Source organism: Diabrotica undecimpunctata, chromosome 2 (assembly GCF_040954645.1).
Source record: "Diabrotica undecimpunctata isolate CICGRU chromosome 2, icDiaUnde3, whole genome shotgun sequence".
Classification (NCBI taxonomy): Eukaryota; Metazoa; Arthropoda; class Insecta; order Coleoptera; family Chrysomelidae; genus Diabrotica; species Diabrotica undecimpunctata.
Genome location: NC_092804.1, coordinates 171557537 through 171582208, shown reverse-complemented (window position 1 = coordinate 171582208; position 24672 = coordinate 171557537). Strand labels below are relative to the sequence as shown.

At 33.3% G+C, this 24672-nt stretch overlaps 1 protein-coding gene across 3 annotated transcripts in view; it reads right to left on the bottom strand.

Moving 5' to 3' along the window:
• mino (glycerol-3-phosphate acyltransferase mino) overlaps positions 1-24672 on the bottom strand; it is a 115038-nt gene that overhangs the window by 3361 nt on the left and 87005 nt on the right. For all 3 annotated transcript variants that reach the window (XM_072524012.1, XM_072524011.1, XM_072524010.1), the window contains exons 2-11: positions 22379-22547; positions 17178-17288; positions 14966-15294; positions 12013-12246; positions 11154-11380; positions 10833-11029; positions 6138-6300; positions 3200-3384; positions 2694-3029; positions 1991-2288 (exon numbers count right to left, since the gene is read on the bottom strand). In XM_072524012.1, coding sequence (XP_072380113.1) covers positions 1991-2288; positions 2694-3029; positions 3200-3384; positions 6138-6300; positions 10833-11029; positions 11154-11380; positions 12013-12246; positions 14966-15294; positions 17178-17288; positions 22379-22537 — 2239 coding nt within the window. In that variant the 5' untranslated portion in view covers positions 22538-22547. The remainder of the gene's footprint in view (positions 1-1990; positions 2289-2693; positions 3030-3199; positions 3385-6137; positions 6301-10832; positions 11030-11153; positions 11381-12012; positions 12247-14965; positions 15295-17177; positions 17289-22378; positions 22548-24672) is intronic.

Genomic DNA, 24672 nt, shown 5'->3' with positions numbered 1-24672 from the left:
GTTGTTTTAGTTATTTGTTCTTAGTTAATATTTAGTTTAATTATTGTTTAACGAGACGTTTACATTTTTACAAAGGCAGAATGGTACGTACTGTAGCCAACAGAGTAGTAGCTGTGTTAATAATTGGTGAATGTGGAAATAATTTCCATGCAGCAGAACGTCTTTTCAATGAGAGTTACCCCGATTGCCCTACATCGAGAGCTTATTTGAGGAAGCTTCTTCGGAAGTTTGAACGAACAGGTAGTGTTCAAGATGTCAAACGATCTGGTCGACCAACAATTAGTGATGACAAAAAAATTGACATAATTTCAGAAATGGTAGTGAACCCTACTTCTTGTACAGTAAAATATGTCCAATAAAATTAACCAACAGCCCGATTACATAAAAACAATTTGTTTTAGTGACGAAAGTACTTTTTCTCTCAATGGAAATGTTAACAACACACTGTGAGGTATTGGAGTGACACAAATCCTCACGTCTTTCGTGAAACATACTCAATATCCAAAAAAAAAATAAATTTTTGGGCAGGTATTTTGAGAAACCACATAGTTGGGCCTGTTTTTTTCAATACTAACTTAACCGGTGAAGGATATCTGGAGATGTTACAAAATGCAATTGAACCGTTAATACTTGAAATTCTGGAGAATAATCCAGATGAATTCGGCAACTTGGAAATATCGTTTCAACAAGATGGTGCTCCTGCACACCATTATGGTGCAGTAAGACGTTACCTAGATGAGGAATATCGTGGTAGATGGATTGGGCGACGAGGTACGATAGAATGGCCAGCTCGGTCACCGGACCTCACACCATTAGATTTTTTCTGTGGGGATACTTGAAATCTTAAGTTAACGCTACATCACCCGATAATATTGACATTTTGAAATAACGAATTGTGGAAGAATGTAGGGCAATTTCCCCCAACAGATTTGAACGAGTACGGCAAGAGTTTAGAAATAGGATGCATTACTGCTAGGAAGTAGATGGAGCACATTTTAAACACTTACTATAAGAACTGGCTGTTTAATACTTATTAATTAAATGAGAAGCTACAATTTTAGTATTTATTTAATTTATTTATCAAAATGGGTTTACACTCAAACAAAATTATTACGACTGAATAAGTATTTTCAATACCTTTCAAACGAGGTATAACTTGTCATAAGGTCCTATTTAAAATTATCTGCCACAGTGGCGCTGGAACGTCATATGTCACTATTACGTCACCTGTTATGACTAGTTGAGAAGCCTACGTCTGTTTATTACCTAAATTGCACGATTTCCGAAGTGGAGATTTTACATAAATCGTTATGTAAAACCTGCCGGATACAGTATTTATTAATTTCTACAATTTCGGCAATCACGTGATTACTCAACCAACGGTCAGTCAAATCGAACATCACAATCATAATAATTTTTTCAATATTGTCGACCCGGTCCTGCTCTACCACCTTGAAAACGATTAAGTCACTGAAAAGCACATTCAAGCAGCAAAGAGTCCCTGCCATGAATTTCTTTCCATGGCTTTTTGGTTTTAGTAGCGGTTTCATCTGAAATCTAACAACAGCTCCTTGCTCTACTGCCACACTTACCCTTTTTCTGGCTGAACACAAAAAAACTAATGAAAAGGTACTCTAAAGTTATATTGATTTATTCACAGTAGTTGCAGAATACTTGAAGAACATAATACAAGAAGAAAGTACAATAGAAGAATTGCATTGATAGCCACACTTCGTATGACCCTGATTTAATCAATAGTTTTGAACTGCGCCAAAATTCCTTCAAATTGTGGCAAAACGTGCCAAAAAGGTGGCGAGAAACACTAAACTATATCCGCCTAACTCAGGCTGTAGAGCTTGTGAAAGTGCGACGGTCCTAAGCCGGGAAAAAGAAGAAAGCTGAAAGATGTCTAAGCCACTCTTCACAAAAAAAAACTATTTTTCGGAATTTAACGATTCCTGTGACTGAAATATTGTGAGAAAACACTTACCATATTTAATTCCTCCAGACGATAGCTGAGATTTAAGTTCCTCCAACACATCATTGAGTAGTTCTGACTCTAAGAGCTGCCTTCCAACCAATTTGTCCAGCGTAAATGCAGTGATGGCGTACGTGTCTACAAACGGTGCTATCGGTACTCTAAGATACTTGAGCGCATCCACAGCCTCTTTATTGGGGTTAAGTTTGTATATTTTTGGAGAAACTCTTTCCTCTTCGTGCTCATCATCATCGAACTGTCGAGCTAACCGCCTGCTTCTTATATTTAAGTCACTTTCTTCCTCGCTGTCCTGAAAAAGAAAGTTAAATTCAGCGAAATTGTTTAAAAACAAATCTATAGCATTTTAATCAAGATATTACAAAACAAAAGATTATTTTCTGTAAGAAGGAATTATAATAGAGCAAAGTGCTACTTGTCCTCCCGAGAATGAAGTTTACTAGTTTAGTAATCATTCAAGGGATGAAAGTGCTTCTCTAAGTACCAAACAACTTGATACCTGGTCAACAGTAATTTAGTTAGCTTAATTTTCATTCGTTTATGTTTGATTTCACTGACAGCAATTACGTCAAAATGCATGAATGTGTATAACTTTTACAAACTTTCGAACTAATTGTAGTGTATGGTGAATAGTTGGTAGAAGTCAACAGTAATTTAGTTTGCTAAACTCTATTGTCTATATTATAATCATACTTACCACTAAAAATATTTGTTTCCTATCAATTAAATCGTCAATGCAGCTAGTGATGATCTGCTCGAGGTTTTGGCACGGTTTGCAGAACAAAAACTCGAATTGTAACATATCACATAGCTCCTGGACGTTTTCGACTAGATCCTGCTGGACAACGTTGCCAGACGTGCGATCCATAGCCTCTATGGCGATGGCAATAACTGATTCCAGTGCAAAATGTGTCACCAGAGTATTACTGTAATAGGATAATTCGATTACGTTTGGTAGAATTGCTATTGGTTTAATTATATCTTCGTTGTTAACTTTTTCTTTTCTTATCAGACCTGGTCCTAGCATTTCAACCTACAAGAAAAATATTTCTCACATCAAAATTTTCTATAGTAGGTATAGTAAATAATTGAAAATTAAAGTTTAAGTGCCGTTTGTCATTTGTCATATATAATTCTAAATAAAAATTGTCAGTTGACACATGACACCTATTGTTTGCCTACAAAATTATAAACATTACTTACAGCGTAATTAATAACATCTATGGAGTCTCCACTGAAGCCGATATCTTTTCTTTCATATTCTAAGTCTCTCCGTAATGCATCGAATGCTACCACAAGTTTTTCAATACTGACACCATCCCTAAAGCATGTCAATAATAAATAAGCTAGTGCGTTTGTTGACATCACAGAAGAAGATTGCGCACAATCTGAAAGAAATATAGAATATACTGATTATTTATTACCTACTATGACTCTTTTTATTTATTCATATCGAAAAGTCAGTTTTCCTAACCACATGTTTATGTTTCTGCTTTAAGACATGTCGATATTAATCTCCTGCACATACATGTGTGTTATTCATATAGGACATCCTGTACAGTATATTACAGTATTATAAGTGTTATATTATTTCGTTGATACCAATTTTTTAATGATTTGTATGTTGCATCATAGCTGTGGTCAAACTTTTCTCGTCCTAATAACGAGCATTTAACGTTTGCAGGAAACCTATTACTTTCATCAAGATTATAACGACTAAACGTCAATTTGACGCCTCAAACAAAAACCCGTTGTTCACGCATCAAAGAGAGCTTCTTCAATAAAACTCGTTTTGCAGCATCCATGAAATCAAAGAGTTCTCAGTCTTTTCCTAAAACTTTAACTGTAGCTGAAGATGCAAACACTTTGTAGTGCTCCTCTGGTTCAACTATTGTTCGTTTTCTTCTAAATATTTTTTCAAAACGTCCAAATACTCTATCAGGAGGCATATATCTATGTCCCCTGATTGGAAAGCAATGCTGAATATCACTAAATGCGCTGGAAGTCTGCACATAACTAAGTAGGAAACCCACAACATTTTTATTTTTATTTTGTCCACTGTAAGCATCAGAAAACAGTTGAAGTGTCAAGAGTTCGCTGGAACATTTTTAAACGTGTCTTCCAAAATCCCCAAAAAGGTAGCTAAAACTACTTCACTGGAGCCTCGCTCACTCTGGTTTTCAGTCCATGTGTACACAAAAGTATTAGTAGAATATTGTGTATCTTCCATCAATACAAATAAACCTAAATTTGTCGAGAATAAAATACCTCACCAACTCTTAGTTTTGGAAGAGGCTGGTTTTGTTCCATGTCAAAAGATACCTTAACTATAGCTTCTGTTCTTTTAAGCATTTCATAAAATTTCTTAGCTCGTAACTTGTGCAATCTGTACTTAGTAATAAGGGAAGCTTTTTCTTGAAGGTCATTGCATAAATTTATTTCACTTTTTGTTAGATCACAAAATGAACAATCGTCTGTCTTTGGACTGCCAAAACTTAGATTGAATTTCGTCTGGAAAATTTTGAAGAACTTAAGTAAGATGCAAGTGACTTCTTCTGTTCTTTTTGAGTCTGTTTCCAAATACGCCACAATTTTTTAATAGATAACTCAGAGCTAAGGTAAGCGCGGACGCTCTTATAATGACCATAATGACTTTCACAGCACTTTAATGATTTTATGAAATCAATTATTGATTCTCGACGCGAGGACATTCTCCTGACTCTTGTTAGCTAATCGATTCAATCTTTTTGATGAAAATTGTGTGATAGACAGGAATGTGGAATTACACACACTTAATAAAACACCATTTGTCTGTCGTATGAAGTATTTTGTAACTGTTCGAGATCCTGGATTTGTTTTATTTCTAGGCCTATATTGCTTAGATTCTTGATTAAGAAGGTATTTGAATACGAAGTTGTTCTGATCAGCAGCAGTCTTATGTGAGTAGATTTTATCATAAAAGCTACTTACATAATTAGGAGTCAATAGATATGCCTTACAAACATCACCTTTATGAGCACAAACAATGAGATAATCTGGATGAGCTACTTAACTATTTCTTGCGAATTTCTTGAGATTTTTGTCCCACAGGTCTTCATTTTTCTCTCGCTTCCTCTTCTTGGCATTATTAATGTCGTTTACAGATACTGAAAAGTCACTTGTTACACATTCTAAACTCATTTTATACTTATAACACACGTTTTCGATTACTGACTTCATCATCATCATCAATGGAGCTACAACTCTTCGTGAGTCTTTGCCGCGTTTACTATTGCCTTCCATGTTTGTCGGTCCTGTGCCAGTAATTCCCATTGTCGCACTCCCATTTTCTCTAGATATTCTTTGACTGCATCTTTCCACCTTTTTCTAGGCCGGCCTTCTTCCCTCTGGCATTTCCCAGAACACATTGTTTATAAGGCGATTGTCGTTACTGCGTATCACTGACGATTACTGACTTGTTTCACCTCAAAAAGTCAAGATAACCAAAAAGTCGTAGCAAATAGATGCTGACAGCTGGAATCGCGCATGAGCTGACAAGCCTGTTTGGAAAAGAACAAGGCATGACTAAAGCACTTTTGGAAAACATTACTGATGTGTAATCTGTATAGTATACTTGACTTAAGCTGTTATGGCATGAATTGTTTTTCTAATGTTAGAAATGATGCTCTAGAATCAGATCCAACTAAAACCTCAAAATGTGAAAAAAAATGACTTAAGCCCTTTTGGAATCCACCTTTTCAATTATTGATTCAAAATAGCAAGGCGGTGAAATGTAAAACAACCTTTTTTCATAAAATTCCAAATTAGTAGAAAAAACAGATCTAAGTATATTAATCAGTCTCTACAATTTTTACCAACGCTCTTCATCGATTGGTGAATGCTACCTATATCCCTTATAATAAAAATGAAATATTCGGAATACAATTTAATAATATATTTATTTTAAAACTGCAATATTTCAGTAATATTTGTAAATTTGTTCCTATTAGTTATGCAACCAATAATACCCCAATTCTTTTTTAATTAATAGGATAAAGTTTATACCTGGATAACACCTTACGTTTTTTAAACGTAAGATAAATAAAATGAAATTTTAGCCACAACATTACATATGTATTCAGAATTTGATAGTTTTACTTACCATAAATAATGTGTTTTGAGATCCGTTCGACAATGCACTTGTGTTCGTCTGACACTACATCCGTACCATACAAACTGGTTGTGGAAGGATTAGACTGCAGCTTGTGAGCTATGCCATTAGGTATGGGCATCTTTCCATTTGCATTAAATGTTTTGATAAGCTCCTAAAAAAGTAAACGTGAACTATAGTGTAAGAGTAATTTAATCTAATTTAATTAAAATACTACTTTGTGTGTGCAATTAAGGGGACTTCCTCATGAATAATTGTCAAAAAAAATTATAAATTCGATAAAAAGTTGTAAAAAATGCCAATTTTGACAAAAATATTTTTGTCAAAAAAATCATTTTGCAACTGGTCAGACATTTTTCTCCGAATCTACTTAACTTAATTCTAATAAACCAAAAAGTTTTTATTATATATAAAAAACTAAACAATAATCATCTAAAACTTAAAAAAACAACCCCCTCTATATTATATGGGTAAATCAACAAAAAATAAGTCGATTATTCAATTTCTACAGAAATATTCATGTAAAAGTATCAAAATATAACGAATAATGTATTTTAAGGGATTATTCTCTAGTTTTGAGTCTTAACAATAGACATTTTGAACGTTCCGAAATTTTTTTACAGGAGGTCCATAAAGTGTTCTAGAGTAAAAAACACACTTTTGCAAGTCGCCATCTACAGCAGTAAAGATAAATTAAAATAGCTAAAAACTTTTTTTACGTACTCAAACTTATATTTAATAATATCCGAAAGAAATTTTGTTAATACATATAATAGTTTCTTTAAAAAAAATGTTAAGAATGTTTCTTGAAAAAAATCTTGAGAAAATACCGTTAACAAAATTTTTGTTATAGTCGAATTATTTTTGAATCAGGTATTAAAAATTTAATTTAGTAAAATCAGTTAAATATTCTAGTTTTAGATAGTTGAGTTATTTTTGGTTCCAGTATTAAAAATTTATTTTAGTGAAATCAGGTTCCCATTTTATTACTTGGTAAATATTAATATCCGTATCTCTACAGGTGTTTGTTTATGTTTAAACTGGATCTGGTCCTCTTTTTGTCATTTGGTAAATAACAATGTGTCTAAATATTCTAGTTTTTAATAGTCGAGTTATTTTTGGTTCCGGTATTGAAAATTTATTTTAGTGAAATCAGGTTCTCATTTTATTATATGGTAAATATGAATACCTGCATCTATTACAGGTGTTTATTTATGTTTAAACTGGATCTGGTTCTCTTTTTGTCATTTGATAAATTATAATGTGTCTAAATAATCTAGTTTTTAGTAGTCGAGTTATTTTTGGTTCCATAATTAAAAATTTGTTTTAGTAAAACCGGGTTCTCATTTTATTATTTGGTAAATATTAATACCTGTATCTATTAAAGGTGTTTATTTATGTTTAAACTGAATCTGGTTTTTTAGACTAGGCGGGATCTGTAGAAATTCAGACCATAATGGACATTTTCCATAGGAAACTATTTTTTTGCTGGAATCCCTTCAGGAAAAACAAACAAACCCTGTGCTAAATTTTTTATTTAACAAAATCTGAAAACAATTGAAAATTTCTCATGTTTTTGCTCTTATTTTCGTTTATAATTCGGAAAATATTGATCCTAGAGAAAAAATTATAAGAAGTTAAAAGTTTCGTTATTCAATTTTACACAATATTTCGTTAGCTAGAAATTGAAAATTTAATGTTTATTGTTGAAAAAATAGCAATAATTGGAAAAAAAGTACAAAAAAATGAAGTTATTCCTTTAAATGTTTTCGACTTTCTAAACTTGACTTAAAAGCCCCATATTCCGCCTAGAAAAACTTTTTAATATGTTTAAAACGTGTGCTAAATTTTGTTAAGATCGGTCGGATAGGTTTTGCAATCCAGCCTACTGGAAAAAAATCACAAATTTTCAAATTAATAGTAGGCCCTAAATAAGGCCCTCAGATAGTTGCAATTTTTTATACATATAAAAGAAGGCTCAAACTTTCAAACGCTTCTTGTAAAATTCAAATCGGTTCACTAGGAGAGCCTAGAAAATTTTTTAAAGTTTTAAACATTTTTTAGGCTTAACAAATTGAATAACTTTACGAGCTTTAAACATATCAATTTCAAAATTTATACACTTAAAGGACATTAAAAGACGTTTCTTTAAAAAACAACGATACATTCAGCTTACTGGTTGCCGAGATATTGAAGGTCAAGGTCAGACCTGAAGATTCTTGTCCTTCCAAAAAAAGAAAAATACTTAAAAAAAATTATTGAAGATTGAGTCAAAATAAAGTTTATTTATGAAAAAAAAAAATTTCGTTCGCCTTTGTTTTAACAATTTAAATTATTTATTAACAATTTATAAATACATATTTGTTTACTAAAAGTAACAATTTACTTCAATGTATAAATTGCAAGCTCAAAAAAATGCATGAAAAAAAAATGCAATTACTTGTTTAACATACAATTGTTTATTGCAAATTTCCCAATTTTGCAATTAAAAATGGTATTTGAAAATATAATATTTGAAATCCTTGTCGTCCGAGACATCGACTAAAAAAAAAGAGGACAATTGGTTAACAAGATGCCGAGGTAATGCAATTTTTAGCGCGCGCTATGATTTTGAACTCGCCGATTCACATTTCGAGTGAATGTCCCCCACCACCACCTCTCATGCATTCCGAGCGACAGTTTACGCGAAAACGGTTTTTTATTTTTCTTTTTTATGGATGTTGCCATAAAGCGCATTAAGTAAAACTTTTCATATAAAAAGTACTTGACAAGACGAGGGTATTTGTTTAAAAACGAACCCTCTATCACTTATGGTTACACGGCAAATGTATGCCAACTTTGAGCTTTATTATCTCGGCAACCCGTAAGCCGAATGTATCTTTTTTTTTAAAGAAGCGTCTTTTAATGTTCTTTAAGTGTATAAATTGTTTTCAGACCACTTTTTCTTCCCTTTGGCTCAATATATCTAATAAGAACATTTTCCAAATTTTTTATCTATATGAAAATTACAATTTCTCTCTTTAGCTTCTGTGCGGCATTGTTCCTGCAGTGTTCCTAGTCCTATACCAGTTCGGTCAATTTTTTTTATGTTTGCCTTTAATTCTTCGGGTAATAGTTAATGTATTATTCCAGCGGTTTGATGGATGTTATTGGTAATTTTTTCTACAGCTTTGTCCAATTCTTCAGGTTTTTTCAATTTGCCAGAGAGGTCAGCAGCCCTTTTTAGTTGTAATCGAAAGGTAGTTTTTTATTTTATTTGTTGCAATATTTGTTTGTCGTGGTGTGTTTTCTTTGTACGAGAAAGTCACTGAGGAAAGGAGAATAAGGTACATATCCGTTGCTTCCGGCTCGAAGGATCAGAAAACTTGAAGAAACTACTTCGATTGGATTGGAATGGACTGTATGTTATGCTGGTTAAGAACTTTTGTTGAAGTGTAGAATAACGAGACTTTGATTTCATCGAACGTTTATTCTGCTAGTCTGATGGATTCAGACAGACTCCCTTGAAATGAGAAATGTAAAATAAAGAGACCGATTGTCGAACATTTACTTTACGACTATGCTTGACAAGATTCAAAAACAGACTATTATAAAGTGAACATCGGTTGCTAATTACATAAATGAAATTCAATTTGAACATGCCATTGTTAGACGCAACGTCTTGTATGACATAGAAATCAATTAAGTCAGATATCTTATCATTAAAAGCGCCTCCTATAATGAGTCTTTGACCTTGGCCCATCAAGAAGTTTGTACAGCTTTCCTGTTGTAGTGCATGTCGAGAGTTTTAATATAACACCACAATACTAGAAAACCTTTCATGACTACGGTGACAGCTGTAGCCTGAAACTCTGCTGTCTGATAGCCCACCTTTTGACAGTACCTAATAGTTTCTTTAATGATAACCGCACTATCCTCTTTTACTGCATTAGTTGGGTGTACAGGATGATATATTTTATATAATCGGAAGCTGATTTAGAATTCACTATTGAATTCACTGAATGAGCTAGACACACGTCTATTTTTTCCAGGTCAAGAACTGTTTGCAATTCATATTGGTGATTCTGAAACCGATTGATGCCCATAATTTGCTCAGTTATTTTTATTTTTTGCTATAGCTCCTTTTCGCAAGTTTTTCCAAATTAAGAATTCTGTCTTCCATTTAATTCAGTGTATCCAGAATTTGCTGTAGTAATACTTCAGTACCTCTAGTTTCTTTTCGTGATTATTGTTCCTCACTATCCACATTTTTATCCTTGGGATATCGCTGTAGGTTTTGTTTTTCTTCACGCTGATCCTCCACTAGTAACATGGCATTTCACTGAGGATGCCGAAGTTGGTTAGACTTTTTGTTTTGCTTTTGTCGAAGTTTTTGTATCTCTTTTGGATATTCATCCCCACAATGTACACATTCCGTTAAATACTTGCCAGTGCCTCCGACACATATTGGTTCTTTCGCAAAATACTTGTGTGTATGTCCATATTGTCCATACGCCTGACATCGCTTATAGCATTTTAGCATTAAGGTACACGTTTAACGTGAACATATGACGTCATAGAGGTCACGTGTTAAATATAAAGGTTGTGGAGCGAAATTTTAAACAGAATATAAAATATATCACTCTTATAACATTAGTTGTATTTAAAAATAATAATATTAAATACGTTGTCCTATATTTTACTTACCCTTAACGAAAACGGTTGATTGAAATCTATCCTCATCATACCATAATTGCTGTTCAGAACCTTCCAAATACCTCTAACGGCATTGCCAAACGTTTCCATTTCTTTTGGTTGGCCTAATTGTTCACGAATGAAATTTCCATCAACTAATTTTTCGTAATTCACACTAACTGGCACCAAAAGGGCATCTTCTATCGTACCTGATAATTAGACAAAAATTAATGATACTCCTCTAAATATACATCAGTCATAATATTATTATAGATTGAATTAAGGCATTTTAAGGATTTGTTCAATACAATAAAACCAAAAATAATTCATTACCATCCATGAAAGTGTCTACAATAACACTCAGTATTCCATATTTTGGCATACACGGCTTTCCGGTTCTCGTTCGTCCACCTTCAAGGAAAAATTCAATGTTATGTCCGGCTCTTAAACAAGTATTCATGTAGGTGTGTAGTACGGCTTTGTATATATGATCTTTGCGTCCCATCACTGGATCTACTCGGCGTTTGATGAAGAATGCTCCTAATCCTCGCAACAGAGATCTAAAACCATATAAAAAAATCACTAAAAGTTCAGGTGAGGATTCATCTGATTTTATAATCTCAAATACACGATGAAATAGGCAGTGGACAAAGGGAACAAATAGGCAAAGATCAACTGGCAAGGTTTCGGCTTTCCTATTTTGATATTTTGTTTGTGTACTACCTTGAGAAAGAAAGAAATATCAATAATGGAGATTATATAGCAGTGAGTTTAAATGAAAATAATGCGAAAAAACAGCCAAATATGCAGAAGAAAAACTACTAGAGTAACTAATAGACTGTAACAATGACAAAAGTTCACAAACTGCTTTTTGAATTACTTAGGTACCAACCTATTCTTCAGATTTGGTTCGTAGCGAGTCATAGCTGTCTGATTTGAAATTAAAGACAAATCGTTTTACAAGAAAGGCGTCGTAGGAGACGATATTGATGAATAACTACTAGTTTTTTCTTTGCTGGAAGCTTTGTCTTGTAAATCGGTCATACTTCGTGGTATTTTATTATTTTATGGTCTATCGGTAGGCCTGGGACTTATTAAGTTTGGTGTTAAGGCAACAAAAATAATGTTCCTCTATTCATAAATCGAAATTATCACAAAAATAATATCAAAAATAAAACAAAATTCCACTTACCCAAAAAATGGTATCCTCAAATTATCTCCAGCTGCCACGAGCGGCGATCTTATGTTATTGTTTAACAAAATAAACGATATCAAAATGTAATCCAAATGTGACCTATGTAACGGTAAGAAAATAAGCGGAAGACTCGATTTTCCAGCTTTTTTCAACATTTCAACTTGGCCCGGGTGAACCACAACTGACGTTAAGAAGCATGGAAGTAGTTTGTAACAAACCCATGATGTAAACCTGGAAATCAAAAATGTATGTTAAGATTCTGTAGCGAAAAATATTTGAATTAGTGGAACTATTGGAAATATATAAATATGTTCTGGAATCTTCTTCTTTAGGTACCGTCTCCTCTAAGGAGGTTGGTAATCATCACATCACATGTTCTGGAATACAGCATGTTAAATAAAAATAATTAAATATTCCTGTTATATATCGGTTATTTTTTCGCAAGTACACAAATTTAATGGACTCAGATATCAAATGCAGGACAATCATTCCATGTGGCAGAAGATCGATAAGCCTTCGCAATGGTGATCACCAATATGGTGCTTTGCAATGGTGGCATATTCACACCTCTTGAATATGCCACATTATAACGATTTACAGATTTGGTGTTCAAATAACCTTTATTGGGGACCTGAAAATAGGCTGATTGTAGGGCCCGAACCCCAGATTACAATAAAACCAATTGGGAGTACGGCTTTTCTTTTCTTTACATATTGAAAATGATCTCACATTGCAAACAATTCATTATTTTTTTTTAATTATTATGTATTAATTTAGTCATTCAAACTACGTTGATAATCTAATAAAACTTGGTATCTAAGGACAACAAAATTCTTGAATATTATCTATACGACAATACGACTGTTCAATAAGTTTTACGATTCGATAAAAGAGGGCGTTGCTAGTAGATTATTTTTTTTTTTGTTATGTTGGTACACTTTTTATATGAACGTATGTGAAGTTTCATTTCAATATGTCAATTCATTCCTTGTTTACAAGTCACGTAGTATCTTTCTCAGTATTTTTTACAATGGAAAAAATCAAGTATTGTGCAGTGATTGAATTTTTATTTTTGGAAGGATTTTTTTTTATTTTGGTTTATAGCAAAGGAAATTTATGAACGAATGTTGAAAAAGTATAAGGACAATTCACCTTCAATTATTACAGTAGAAAGATGAGTTACTGAATGTAAACGTGGTCGTACAAGCCTTGCAGACGATCCACGTCCAACGACGTCCAAAAACAGCATGAAAAAGATTTAGTAGGAGTCCTAGGAATATTATTGGACAGTATAAGCAATATTTTGACTTAAAGCGTTTTCGGCCAAGAAGGGGCACAAAAGGAATTTTGATTGTGTGCAAACTAGTAAAACAATAAATTCTACATATTATTGTAACCTTTTAGACCAGCTGAAGGAAAAAATTGGTAAAAAACCACGTTTGCAGAAGGAAAAAATCCTTTTTCATCAGGACTATGCACCGTGTTATATGAGCATTTTGACAATGGCTCAAATTGTTAGAGCAATTGTAAGAAATTAATGCTATTGTCAAATCAACTGGCTTACAAATATCGGATTGCACTATCAGAAGAAAGTTGTGTGAAAATTAAACAAAAAACAGAGGCAAAAACGCATTTATTGGGCATTGCACACAGAGGGTGGACAGAGCAGTGAAGTAAAGCAATTTGGAGTGATGAAACCAGAATCTCGATCTTTGGGAGTGACGGAGTGAAGTTTGTTCACTGCCGTCCGGGGGAAGACCTTTTGCCCAGTGTACTATGGTCACTATAAAGCATCCTGTGAGTGTCATGGTATGGGCTTGTATGACCAATAATGGAGTTGGACGTTTAGCAGTAGAGGCCAATATTAACGCAAAAAAAAATATCAGGAAGAGATACTGCAAGCCAAACTGCTGCCGACTATCAGAGATTTGTTTGAAGGGGATGCCCAACAATGCATCTTCCAGCAGGATGGAGCGCCTTGTCATACGGCTTAGACTTCCATGGAATGGTTGAGAAACCATGACGTTACTGTCCTGCCTTGGCCTGGAACTTGGTCCCGATCTAAATCCAATAGAAAATTTATGGTCAAGGCTGAAAGTGTTAGTATCACGCCGAAACCCAAGTAACAAGAGAGAACTAATAGAAGCCTTTATTCAAAATTTGTTTAGAGTTATTACACCAGAAGATTTGGCTCGTCTCGTGAACTCCATGACTCGCAAAATCGAGTCTGTCCTAAAACACGAAGGTTATCCCACCAAATACTAATGTTCTTGATAATAACCATTGTACCATTTTTTTTTAAATACTTAAATACCAATAGCTAACGGCTGTTGTTTTACTTATTTTTAAATTTTTAGAGGGTTTTTCCTCTTAAAATAGATGTTAAATATTACGTAGAAGCATAAAACGATGCAATAAAATTATAGATAAACTTATAAATAACATAAGTCTTGTGAAAAGAGGAATGCTGATAAAAAAAACTAAATTTTTTGTAAAGTTTCCAGAATTTTGGAATTATAAAAAAAAAAGACATTTAACAAACGTCATTTTATTTTTTTATAACTTCTTTTTTATAAAAACTTGAGAACGATCGGAATGATTTGGCTAAGTTTGAAAGTCCAAGGAAGGTTTGAAAGGTGAGAAAATATGATGAAATTGTAAGGACAATAGTAAAAACTATATTTATACAGCCCTTTTTCTAGGTGAACAAAAAAATTTTTCTAAGTGTGAATGAATTCCTTTTATTCACTTTGATACTTGCAATGCGTCGGTAAAGGCTTATGTATAACTTCTGCAAAAACAACTTTATTCACATCTTATTATATGAATCAACCCTTAAACCTTAAATTCTTCAGTCTGCTCAAGAATACTTTTTATCTGACATCAACCGGTCATACAAGAATAACCCAGTAATAATATGATATGATATTATATTTATAGATATACTCACTTAAGTAAAAAATCTGATAGCGTCGATCTCATATCAAATAGCAACTTCTTCGCGCGTTGCTGGTTGTTTTTTAATAGCTTTTGGTAAAACTCTTCATCGCTATTGTTGGCATCGTGAAACTGTTGAATGGCTGCCTTGTCGATGGCTTCTTTAAGACGACTATCTTCCAATACTAGATCTGCCACCTGTGGATATTTATATGTCTTGATTTGGGACACTTGATACAAGTGAGAAAAAGTTTTTCGGATAAACCCGCTGCTGACTGGTAACTGGTAGTCCAGGATGTTTCTTAAGGCTAAGATTTCGGTTGTTTTGTTCACTAGTGATTCCTAAAAGAAAGAATGGTTGTCAGTATGAATCTGCAGCAACAGTTATCTAAACGTATTTTACGACTAATAATAACAGTATGATTATACTCTGGTTGTTTCATGGATGTTTAAAACATCCATGAAACAACCACTTTTTACATCAGTAAAAAGAAGGAATTACAAGAAGAAAATAGCAAATAAGTAATTTTATTAGTCAATCGGAATCGTCAAATACGTGACTGCGCGACACGTGCAAAGAAAATGGCTATTCTTACACATGGTTTGTATATTAAAAAATAAAAAGGTCATTAAGAGAAGACAAACGGATATAGGAGTAGAATCCAGTCTGCAATAGATCCTTACGTAGGTACATTGACTCAGGTGGAGGCATAAGTTGATGGAGACAAATCGTACAGGCAGAAAAAGTTCTGAAACTAGAGAGAGAGGGAGGGATAGAAAGAAAACCGTCTAAACAGATCAGAGTAGTTTTTTTTTCAATACTTAAAGTGAACTAATAGTCGGGAGTCCCGTAAGCTCATAGATGAATTAATTATATTTCCTTTAGTTATCGTTTTGTTGTGCTCCTTGTGATACGAGTTTTTTGTCCTATTTTTTTTCCTCTTATTATCATGTTTATTATTTTTTTTGTTTTTAATTTGTAACTACTATTAAAATAACATTTGTGATCATCTTAAACTAATTTATAGAAGACACAGATCGCATCAAATAAATCAGATTTTTTAATACTGCAAGATTCATCGTTTACAAAAATTCTGTTACCTGATTTTTGCCATCGTTAAAAACACGCCACTTCATTACGAACCATTAGAAAAACTAAAAATAACAGGATATATATAATAAGCGCCGGTGTTCGCATGAGTCGCCCAAGCGCATACTTAAAACGACTAGACGATTCGGCGGCATCTGTTATTGTTAAAAATGACTTGATTACAGTTTTCTGTAAACTACTTTTTCTAATAAAATATTATAAGAGTTCTCATTTAAAAACGCCCCTTGATATGATCATAATAATGAAGTTGTAAAATATTTTATACACTGAGACCGTTACTAAAGAAAAGTAAAATAATTTAGGTACTTTTTTATCTACACTTATAAGTCGATTCAACATGGATTCAACCGATACTTGATGAAAATTCATTTTATCTAACAATAAAACACTGAAAACTTCTGTTTTCAACACTTCCACACAATGTATTATAATTTATTATCACTACAGCTGTTTCGGCAGAGTGCCTTTCTCAAGTGATCTATTTTTGGTATGCGTCTACACTTTATGGAGTAAAGGTAAAGAAATAACACCAGCTTTCCAAACAAATATCAACTTATATTAAATTAACAACAAATATATTAACAACAACGAGAGAGAAAGGAAAAAGCAATTACACAGTGGTGTATACAAACCTAAATGAGGCGACTGTCCAATAACTTACATCGGTCAAACTGGTAGAACTTTTAACAAACGGATGGCAGAACACAAAAGGGCTTTTAATAATAGAAAAACAGATTCTACGTACGCACTTCACCTTTTAGATCACAATCAATCTTTTAATGGCCAATTTCAAATTTTTCACGTTCAAAGTAAAGGCCTTAACCTATTTTGATTCGAATCTATAGAAATTAACAAATTAAAAAATACAGACATAATTCTGAATGACCAACCCGAGACGAACAGTTCTCCCCTCGTCAACTTATTATGTTAAAGGCATACCAAAAATAGATCACTTGACAAAGGCACTATGCCGAAACAGCTGTAGTGAAAATTAATATTAATAAATTTTGTTGAAGTTTTGAAAAAAAAAGTTTTCAGTTTTTTATTGTTAAATCTACACTTATCTATATTCCATTATGGACTTAGTAAGTATACGAATAGAAAAACAACTCACCCTACTAGTTAATGTACAATTTTGACAGCTAAGTCCCATAAATGGTCTTCTTTTGCCTAGTTTCACATCTGGCACATTGTCCTTGCTATCGAATAGTTGATTTTCTGCAGCCTGTAATAAAGAAATTCTATAAATCATCTACGAAATGAGAACTGTGTATACAGGTTTGTAAAAAAGTTTGAATTTTTTTATAGGTACTTGAACCAAGGAATATATACGCATATAATACGTCTTAAACTGATGGCAAGAAAATGTCCCTCAGTCCGGGGCACCCCTTAAATGAGGAGAGTATCTCCCTATATCTTAACAATAAATAAGGAAAACCCAGAAGCAGAAATAAAATCAATGGCATATGGGGTAAACTCAAAGATGCCTTCAACACCACATGGGACCAGCATCAGAAAATAACGGAAAAGCCTACGCTAGGACTCATCAAGAATTGAAGGATTGTAGAACCAGAATAATGATGATAATGTCAGTAAATGGTTTTTTGTTAGTTATTTTACCTTTGCCTTACCGAAATTCAAACCCCTAGATGGAAAATCGTTTAACTCCAATTCCTAGTGTTCGTAAGATATGTTTATTACTATATTAATACTATTTTGAATAAATAAGATAAGCGTAATTATTGTGCAGGTGAAATGCAACAAAATTGTCATAACATAGAACATAATCGTTTTTAAAATTTTTCTAATTGTTATATGGTATTTCAAAACAATTTTGTAATGAGTAAACTATCTTATCAACCGTAGCGTTTTAATCCGAACCTAGAGGCATAATTTTTGATGCTAATTAAATAATTTATCAGTATTGACTTAGTTTTAAATTTTTTTTATAAACTTAAACTGAGATATCACAAACTGTCTGTGCTAATACTGTGTATACTGATAAAGTTCATTTGTTACACGGCTCATTAAGCTATATATTACTTCAGATTTATTAATACGGACACTGTTTTGGTTATGTTATAGATAATGTACTAAATCCAACCATTGGCTACGGAAAAGATCGTATGATCGTGAAATGCTTGTAAACATTGTACACTTACTGATTACAATAAAAAGAAATTAATAACGCCATTTCAGCTGTTGTGTTGAAACGTTATATTTAAAGTGCAAAACTAATGTACATGCTCATTAATGAATGTAAACATAAACTAATTTTATACGGAAAAGTATTCACGAGCAATTAAATTGAACTTTCACTGACAGAATGCAATAAACACAAATATTTATATTTAGTATATTAGTATATAAGTTGGGAGCAAAGCTAGGAAAACGGATTATAATGGTACATGGAACGTTCAAGCTATTTCACAAAAAATTAACGAGATGATTTCAGAAACAAAAGAAGCTAATATGGATTTTATTACTTGCTGAGACCAAAAGGAAGGGACAAGGGATAGAGAATGTAGGAGAGTACACAACCATTTTTTCTTCGGAAAGTCCAGCAAGGAGTGTCCATACTTATTCGAAAAAGACTACGAAGATACATAACATCCTGGGATGTAGTGAACCAACGAGGCAGAAAAGATGTTCGGAGCTGTATAAGACTGAACAGAAGCTATAATTGCCAATGTAGTATTTATTAATATCTTAGATTTAATAATTATCGTCCACTGTCATAATATCACAGTCATAATCTTTCTAAGAATTTTTCTCTTAAAAATACCATCATTTTGAGATAAGGTCCACGTTTCAGCCCCACATATCAAACCGGTCTTAAGGTCTTGTATGAGCTTTACTGCACGTTTTACATATATACTTTTTAATATTTCTGGAGACCGTGAACAGTTCTGTTTGCAATTGCTATGCGTCTTTTTATTTCGTCGCTTGTCGTGTTTGTTGTTTGACTTGCTCAAAGGTATGGTTGTTAATTTGAATTCTCTGTTGGATATTTCGGGGGTTTTTAGAAACCAACATATATTTGGTTTTTTCCTCGTTTACCACAAGTGTTAATTCACTTGCCGCGTCCGCAAGCCTTGTAAACCACTGCACCATGTCTCTCATACTTGTGCCTACTATAACTGTATCGTCAGCGAATGCGAGAATTTGCGTCGATCTATTAAAAAGAGTTCTTATATTTAATTGTCTGATTGCCTTTTCCAAAGCAATATTAAAGAGGAGACACGCCAGTGCGTCCTCCTGTCTTAAACCATTAATAATGTCAAAGAACGTACAGTTTTCTCCTTCAAGTCTAACGCATGAGCTTACGTTTTGCATTGTTAGTTGGGTCAGCTTAACTAACTTAGATGGGCTCCCAAAGTCTATCATTGCATTATATAATGTCAATATTCTTTGTAAAAAGTCTTTCAAACAATACATTGCCGAAGATTTTATACGCAGATGCTAACAGAGTAATGCCTCTATAGTTCTTACACTCTAGTTGATCACCCTTTTATGTAACGGACATATTATTCCCTTTAGCCACTCTTCTGGTACCAATTCATTCTACCATATAAGTACTATTAGTTTATGGATTGCTGCTAAAAGTTGATCACCACCTTTTTTATACATTTCCGAACAGATTTCATCGATTCCTGGGGCTTTATTGTCTTTGAGTTTTAGGATCGCATTTGACACTTCTTCTCTTGTTGGGTCTTCACTGTGTAGTTGACGTTGTATATTTTGTTCATTTTCTATGTTGTACTCTCCTTCAATATCGTTTATATTTAGATGTTCGCTGAAATGTTGTGCCCATCTGTTAAGAACTGAGTTTTTATCATGTAGAATTTGACCGTTAGTGTCTTTACAAATTTTTAATCGTGGTTTAAATTCTCTACGGCTATTATTTAAGGTTTGTAGTATTTCCTCCTTTCATTTTTATCGAATAAACTTTGTATCTCATTCAGAGTGTTCTGTTCGTATACTCTTGTCTTACGTCGATGGATACCTTTTTCCTCTCTTCTAAGACGTCTATACTCTTCTTTTTCTCTCCGTGTACAACCTGCGTCGACGGTTTTTTCATACGCTGCGTTCTTTTTATTTGTGGCCATTTCGCACTCACGATCAAACCGATAATTTCTTTCTTCTGACTTGGTTTTGCCCAATATTTCAACCGATGTCTGTAACACAATATCTCGTATATTTGCTGATAGTTGGTTAATGTCTTCTTTTTCTTCTAAGTTTTCTGTCCTTATTTCATCTTCTATTTGCTGTTTGTATACATTTGCAATGTCGGGATTTTTAGTTTATTAATGCCGATTTTTTCTCTTTTTTCCCGATCTCCTTTTTTAAATTGAATATTCTCTCTTTAAATCGTGCTTTAACTAAATAGTGATCACTATCTATGTTTGCTTCTCTAAGAGACCTAACATCTAATACGTTGGAGCAGTGTCCTGCATCGATGATATATTTGGTTAATCGTTTCATTATCAGGAGATTTCCAAGTTCCCTTATGTATATCTTTATGGGGAAATCGTGTCCCAGCTATTACCACGTTCTTAGTTATCACAAAGTTTATGATTATGAGACCGCTATCAATAGAGTCTACGTGTAGGCTTTCTTTCCCGATGGTGGGCGAAAATATATTCTCTCTTCCGACTTTGGCATTAAAGTCTCCTGCTATTATTTTGATGTCATTTTTTGGACACTCATCGCAGAACTTTGCAAAAGTTATACAACTCCATAAAGGGTTTACTTATTACGAAGTCTGATATATCCCATCGACGAATAAAGCGTACAGGTGTGGATCCATAACCCACACACCAACCGTGTTGATCAACCAAGCTACGCGTGCTATATCAGGTACAATTAAGGACTCTCTCATTTACTGGCTACCACACAATAATTCAACATAATTGAGAAGTGAAGAGAAAATTATGAAGAAAATGCAGCGCCTACAAACCGGAACATGTGTTACATGCCATCCAGAGAGTTACGTTTCAGGTGGGGAGAATGCTCTCCTCATATTAAGACTGCCCGATTACTGATTTCTTAGTTGCGCAAAAGAATCAATTTAATATATTTATCACCTCCATGTTGGTTTGTGAAATTTATTTTTGTCATCATCATCATTCTGGCGTTACAACCCTGTGTGGGTCCTAGCCTCCTCAAGAATTTCTCTCCAGTGGTCCCTATCCATCGCCTTCCACCGCCAAGCACGTATTCCCATATTTCTCATGTCTTCATCGATGTTATCAAGGAACCTTGTTCTGGGTCTTCCTCTCCCGCATTACATGTCCTATCCACCTCAGACGTCCTATCTTAATATGTTTTACGATATCAGATTCCTGGTATATTCTATAAAGTTCAAAGTTGTATCGTCTTCTCCACACTCCATTGTCATTCACTGCTCCATAGATTCGCCTTAGTACTTTTCTTTCGAAACATCCTAACATGTTTTTATTACTTTTTGTTAGAGTCCAAGTCTCTGAACCATATGTTAGGACTGGGCGTTTTATTGTTTTGTAGAATTTTATTTTTGTATTTCTCGATAATAACTGTGAATTTAAAAAGGAGATTGAGCCCAAAATAGCATCTGTTGGCCGCGCAAATTCTGCGGTAGCATTATTTTCAGTGTTAAGGAGTGTTCCCAGGTATACAAATTCGTTCACTGTTCATTGCGTGTTTATTTTCATATACTTCGTTTTGTTGGTGTTCATTATTAAACCCATTTTTGTAGTTGATTCTTTTAATGCTACATACGCCCCTTTTACAGCGTTTTTCGTTCTCCCAACAATATGGATATCATCAGCATAGGCAAGGATTTGCACTGATTTATTATATATCGAACCAATGGTTGTGATTTGTGACATAGGTATTACTTTTTCCAGAGCCAGATTAAACAGTATACAAGAGAGAGGGTCTCCCTGGTGCAGCCCGTTATTTGTTTTAAAAGGTTCAGACAGTACCCCCTGAATTCGTACTCTACATTCAACTTTTTCATTTTTGTTATTATTGTAATTATTGTTTATAATGCATTGTTCATTACATTTACATATAAAACTATTGGTATTTACAACTTACTTGTGATATAGTCTAATCATCCCAATTTTATGCTACAAAAAAATTATTTACCTATATGATAGGTTAGGTTAGGTAGAATAGATAGGATAGATAGAATAAATTTAAAATAGAAAAATATGCGCTGTGTTAGAGGTATATTTTTAGATTTATCATCAAGGATTAAAATGAATATCCTGATTCAAAACGATCAAAAATCTCTAGAACAAAAAATATATTAAACTATTAGAGTCTTACCTGTTGATCAGCCTCTCTGGTTAAGGTTCTCTTGAATTTCTGGTCTCTAGAAAATGATCTCATAATCGTCGACGTCGCCACAGACTGGTTGTGATTATTATTCGACGGAGAAAATTTGTTGTAGGTATCAAAAACACGGTTTGTTACTATGTCCACCATTTTGTTAACTCTGCAACAAAACATTTTTATTAATTTAGATCTCATTTTAATTGAAATATACGTTTATAATGGCACAGTGCATCAAGAATTTTATATAGACTGGTTTGATACAAGACTACTTTGTTTGATATTCGTGATACTCGCTTATTTTTTTATAATTTACATTTAAATACATTTACATTTTAGATAAACAGTCTTCAGCAATAGATTTTACTACAGTTGTGGTTTATTTTAAACACAATTTTAAAGTCATTAAACAAGTTTAAGACCGGTTGGTTACTTTTGTATTGTAACATATTGTATTGTATTTTGAATTGTAGTATCTGTAAGAGAGTTATTTATCAGAAATGAAAGTAAGTTTATAAACAAGGTCTTCTTCTTCTTCTCCTACGTACTGAGGTTCTTTAATAATGTGCCCAAATAATTCTAGGTTTCTTGTTTTTAATATGCTTATTATTTCTTCGCTTTTTTTCATTCTCTGGAGAAGTTCTACATTCGGTATTCCATGATATTTTTATCATACGGTCCATCGCATGCGGTTTTAAAAAAGGTTACCTTGGACAAGGTCGTTCAAAATCAAATCTGAAAATGAACTAACACAACAAATGACTACTTTAGAATTAGGAATGTCAGTGATGCCATATCTTAGAGAATGAATTTACTTGAATTACATACTTAAAATGCATTAAAATGCATTTTCCTTTTGGAGTGTAGGAGAACTAAGAAGATCCCGAAATTTATCATAGACACCACTTCCAACATACTCGCATCAACATCAGGCTCCACCAATGACACCTTGTACCGCAGAAGCCAAGCATTAAACAGACAGGTGAGGGCACGATTACTTAATTTCCATATTTCTAAGGTTCACACTGATATTAAATTTATTATTTCTCAAATCAATAATGTCACTTCTTTTCTTGATAATCACCTTCCTGACAATTTGTTAGACACTTTTGAGTCATCCTTACATAGGAAATTTAATTTTGTATATCATAAATCCATGGCACACCTTCGTAAGAAACTTAATAACTTAGACACTCCCCAGTTTAAAAAAATTCCATTTAATCCCAAGTGGATTAAAAATCTATCTAGTACTGAGGTTCCTCAGGACATTCTTAAGTTGTTATCCTTGGGCCCCAAATTTGGCTTACAGCCAACTTTCAGAGATTACTCTGTTAGTAGAATTTTAGCAGATGTGGAAAATATTTTGTCACATGCTGACAATTCTGACCTTTTATCTCTTAGGTCTTCTTCCAATAATATTCTGTTGAACTATTCTAATCGCCCTAGACAACCCATATCGGAGTTAGATAAGATTTACAGGGAGACGGTATCGTTTTTAAAAACTCACTCTAATCTTCTCGTTCTTACAAGTGATAAAGGGAATGCCACTGTCCTCATGGATAGAGATCAATATCTTAACCTCAGCCAATCGTTGTTAGATGATGATAGATACTATCAACCTCTTTCTACCAACCCTTGCTCTAAATTTACAAATAAAATAAATAAATTCATTACACACTTAAAAAATATTAAGATCATAGATCAAACACTTGCAAAATTTTTACATAATTATGATGGATATGCTCCCAGATTTTATTGTCTACCTAAAATACATAAGCCCACATTGAGCATGAGGCCAATTGTTTCCTCTATTAATTCACCTAACATTAATATTGCTAAATTTTTAACTGACATCTTATCTAGATCTTATAATTATAATAACAACTTTAATATTGTTGATTCTTTTCATTTTAGTGAATTTATTAATAATTTTGAACTTCCACAAGGTTACATTTTAGTGAGTTTTGATGTGGTATCTCTTTTCACTAATTTACCTCTTTCTAGCGTTACTACCTCCTTAAGAAATCACTGGAACTCCATCCAACCTAACTGTCCTGTATCCTGGGATGTATTTGCAGAACTTTTACAATTAATATTTGACACTAATTTTTTGGTCTTCAATGACAAATATTACCTTCAAATTTTTGGGACACCTATGGGTTCCTCAATCTCTCCCATCCTGGTTAATTATGTACTGGATGATTTAGTATCTGACCGGCTTGGTCGTTTAGATTTCCAAATCCCTTTTATTAAACGGTATGTTGATGACTTATTACTAGCCTTACCTC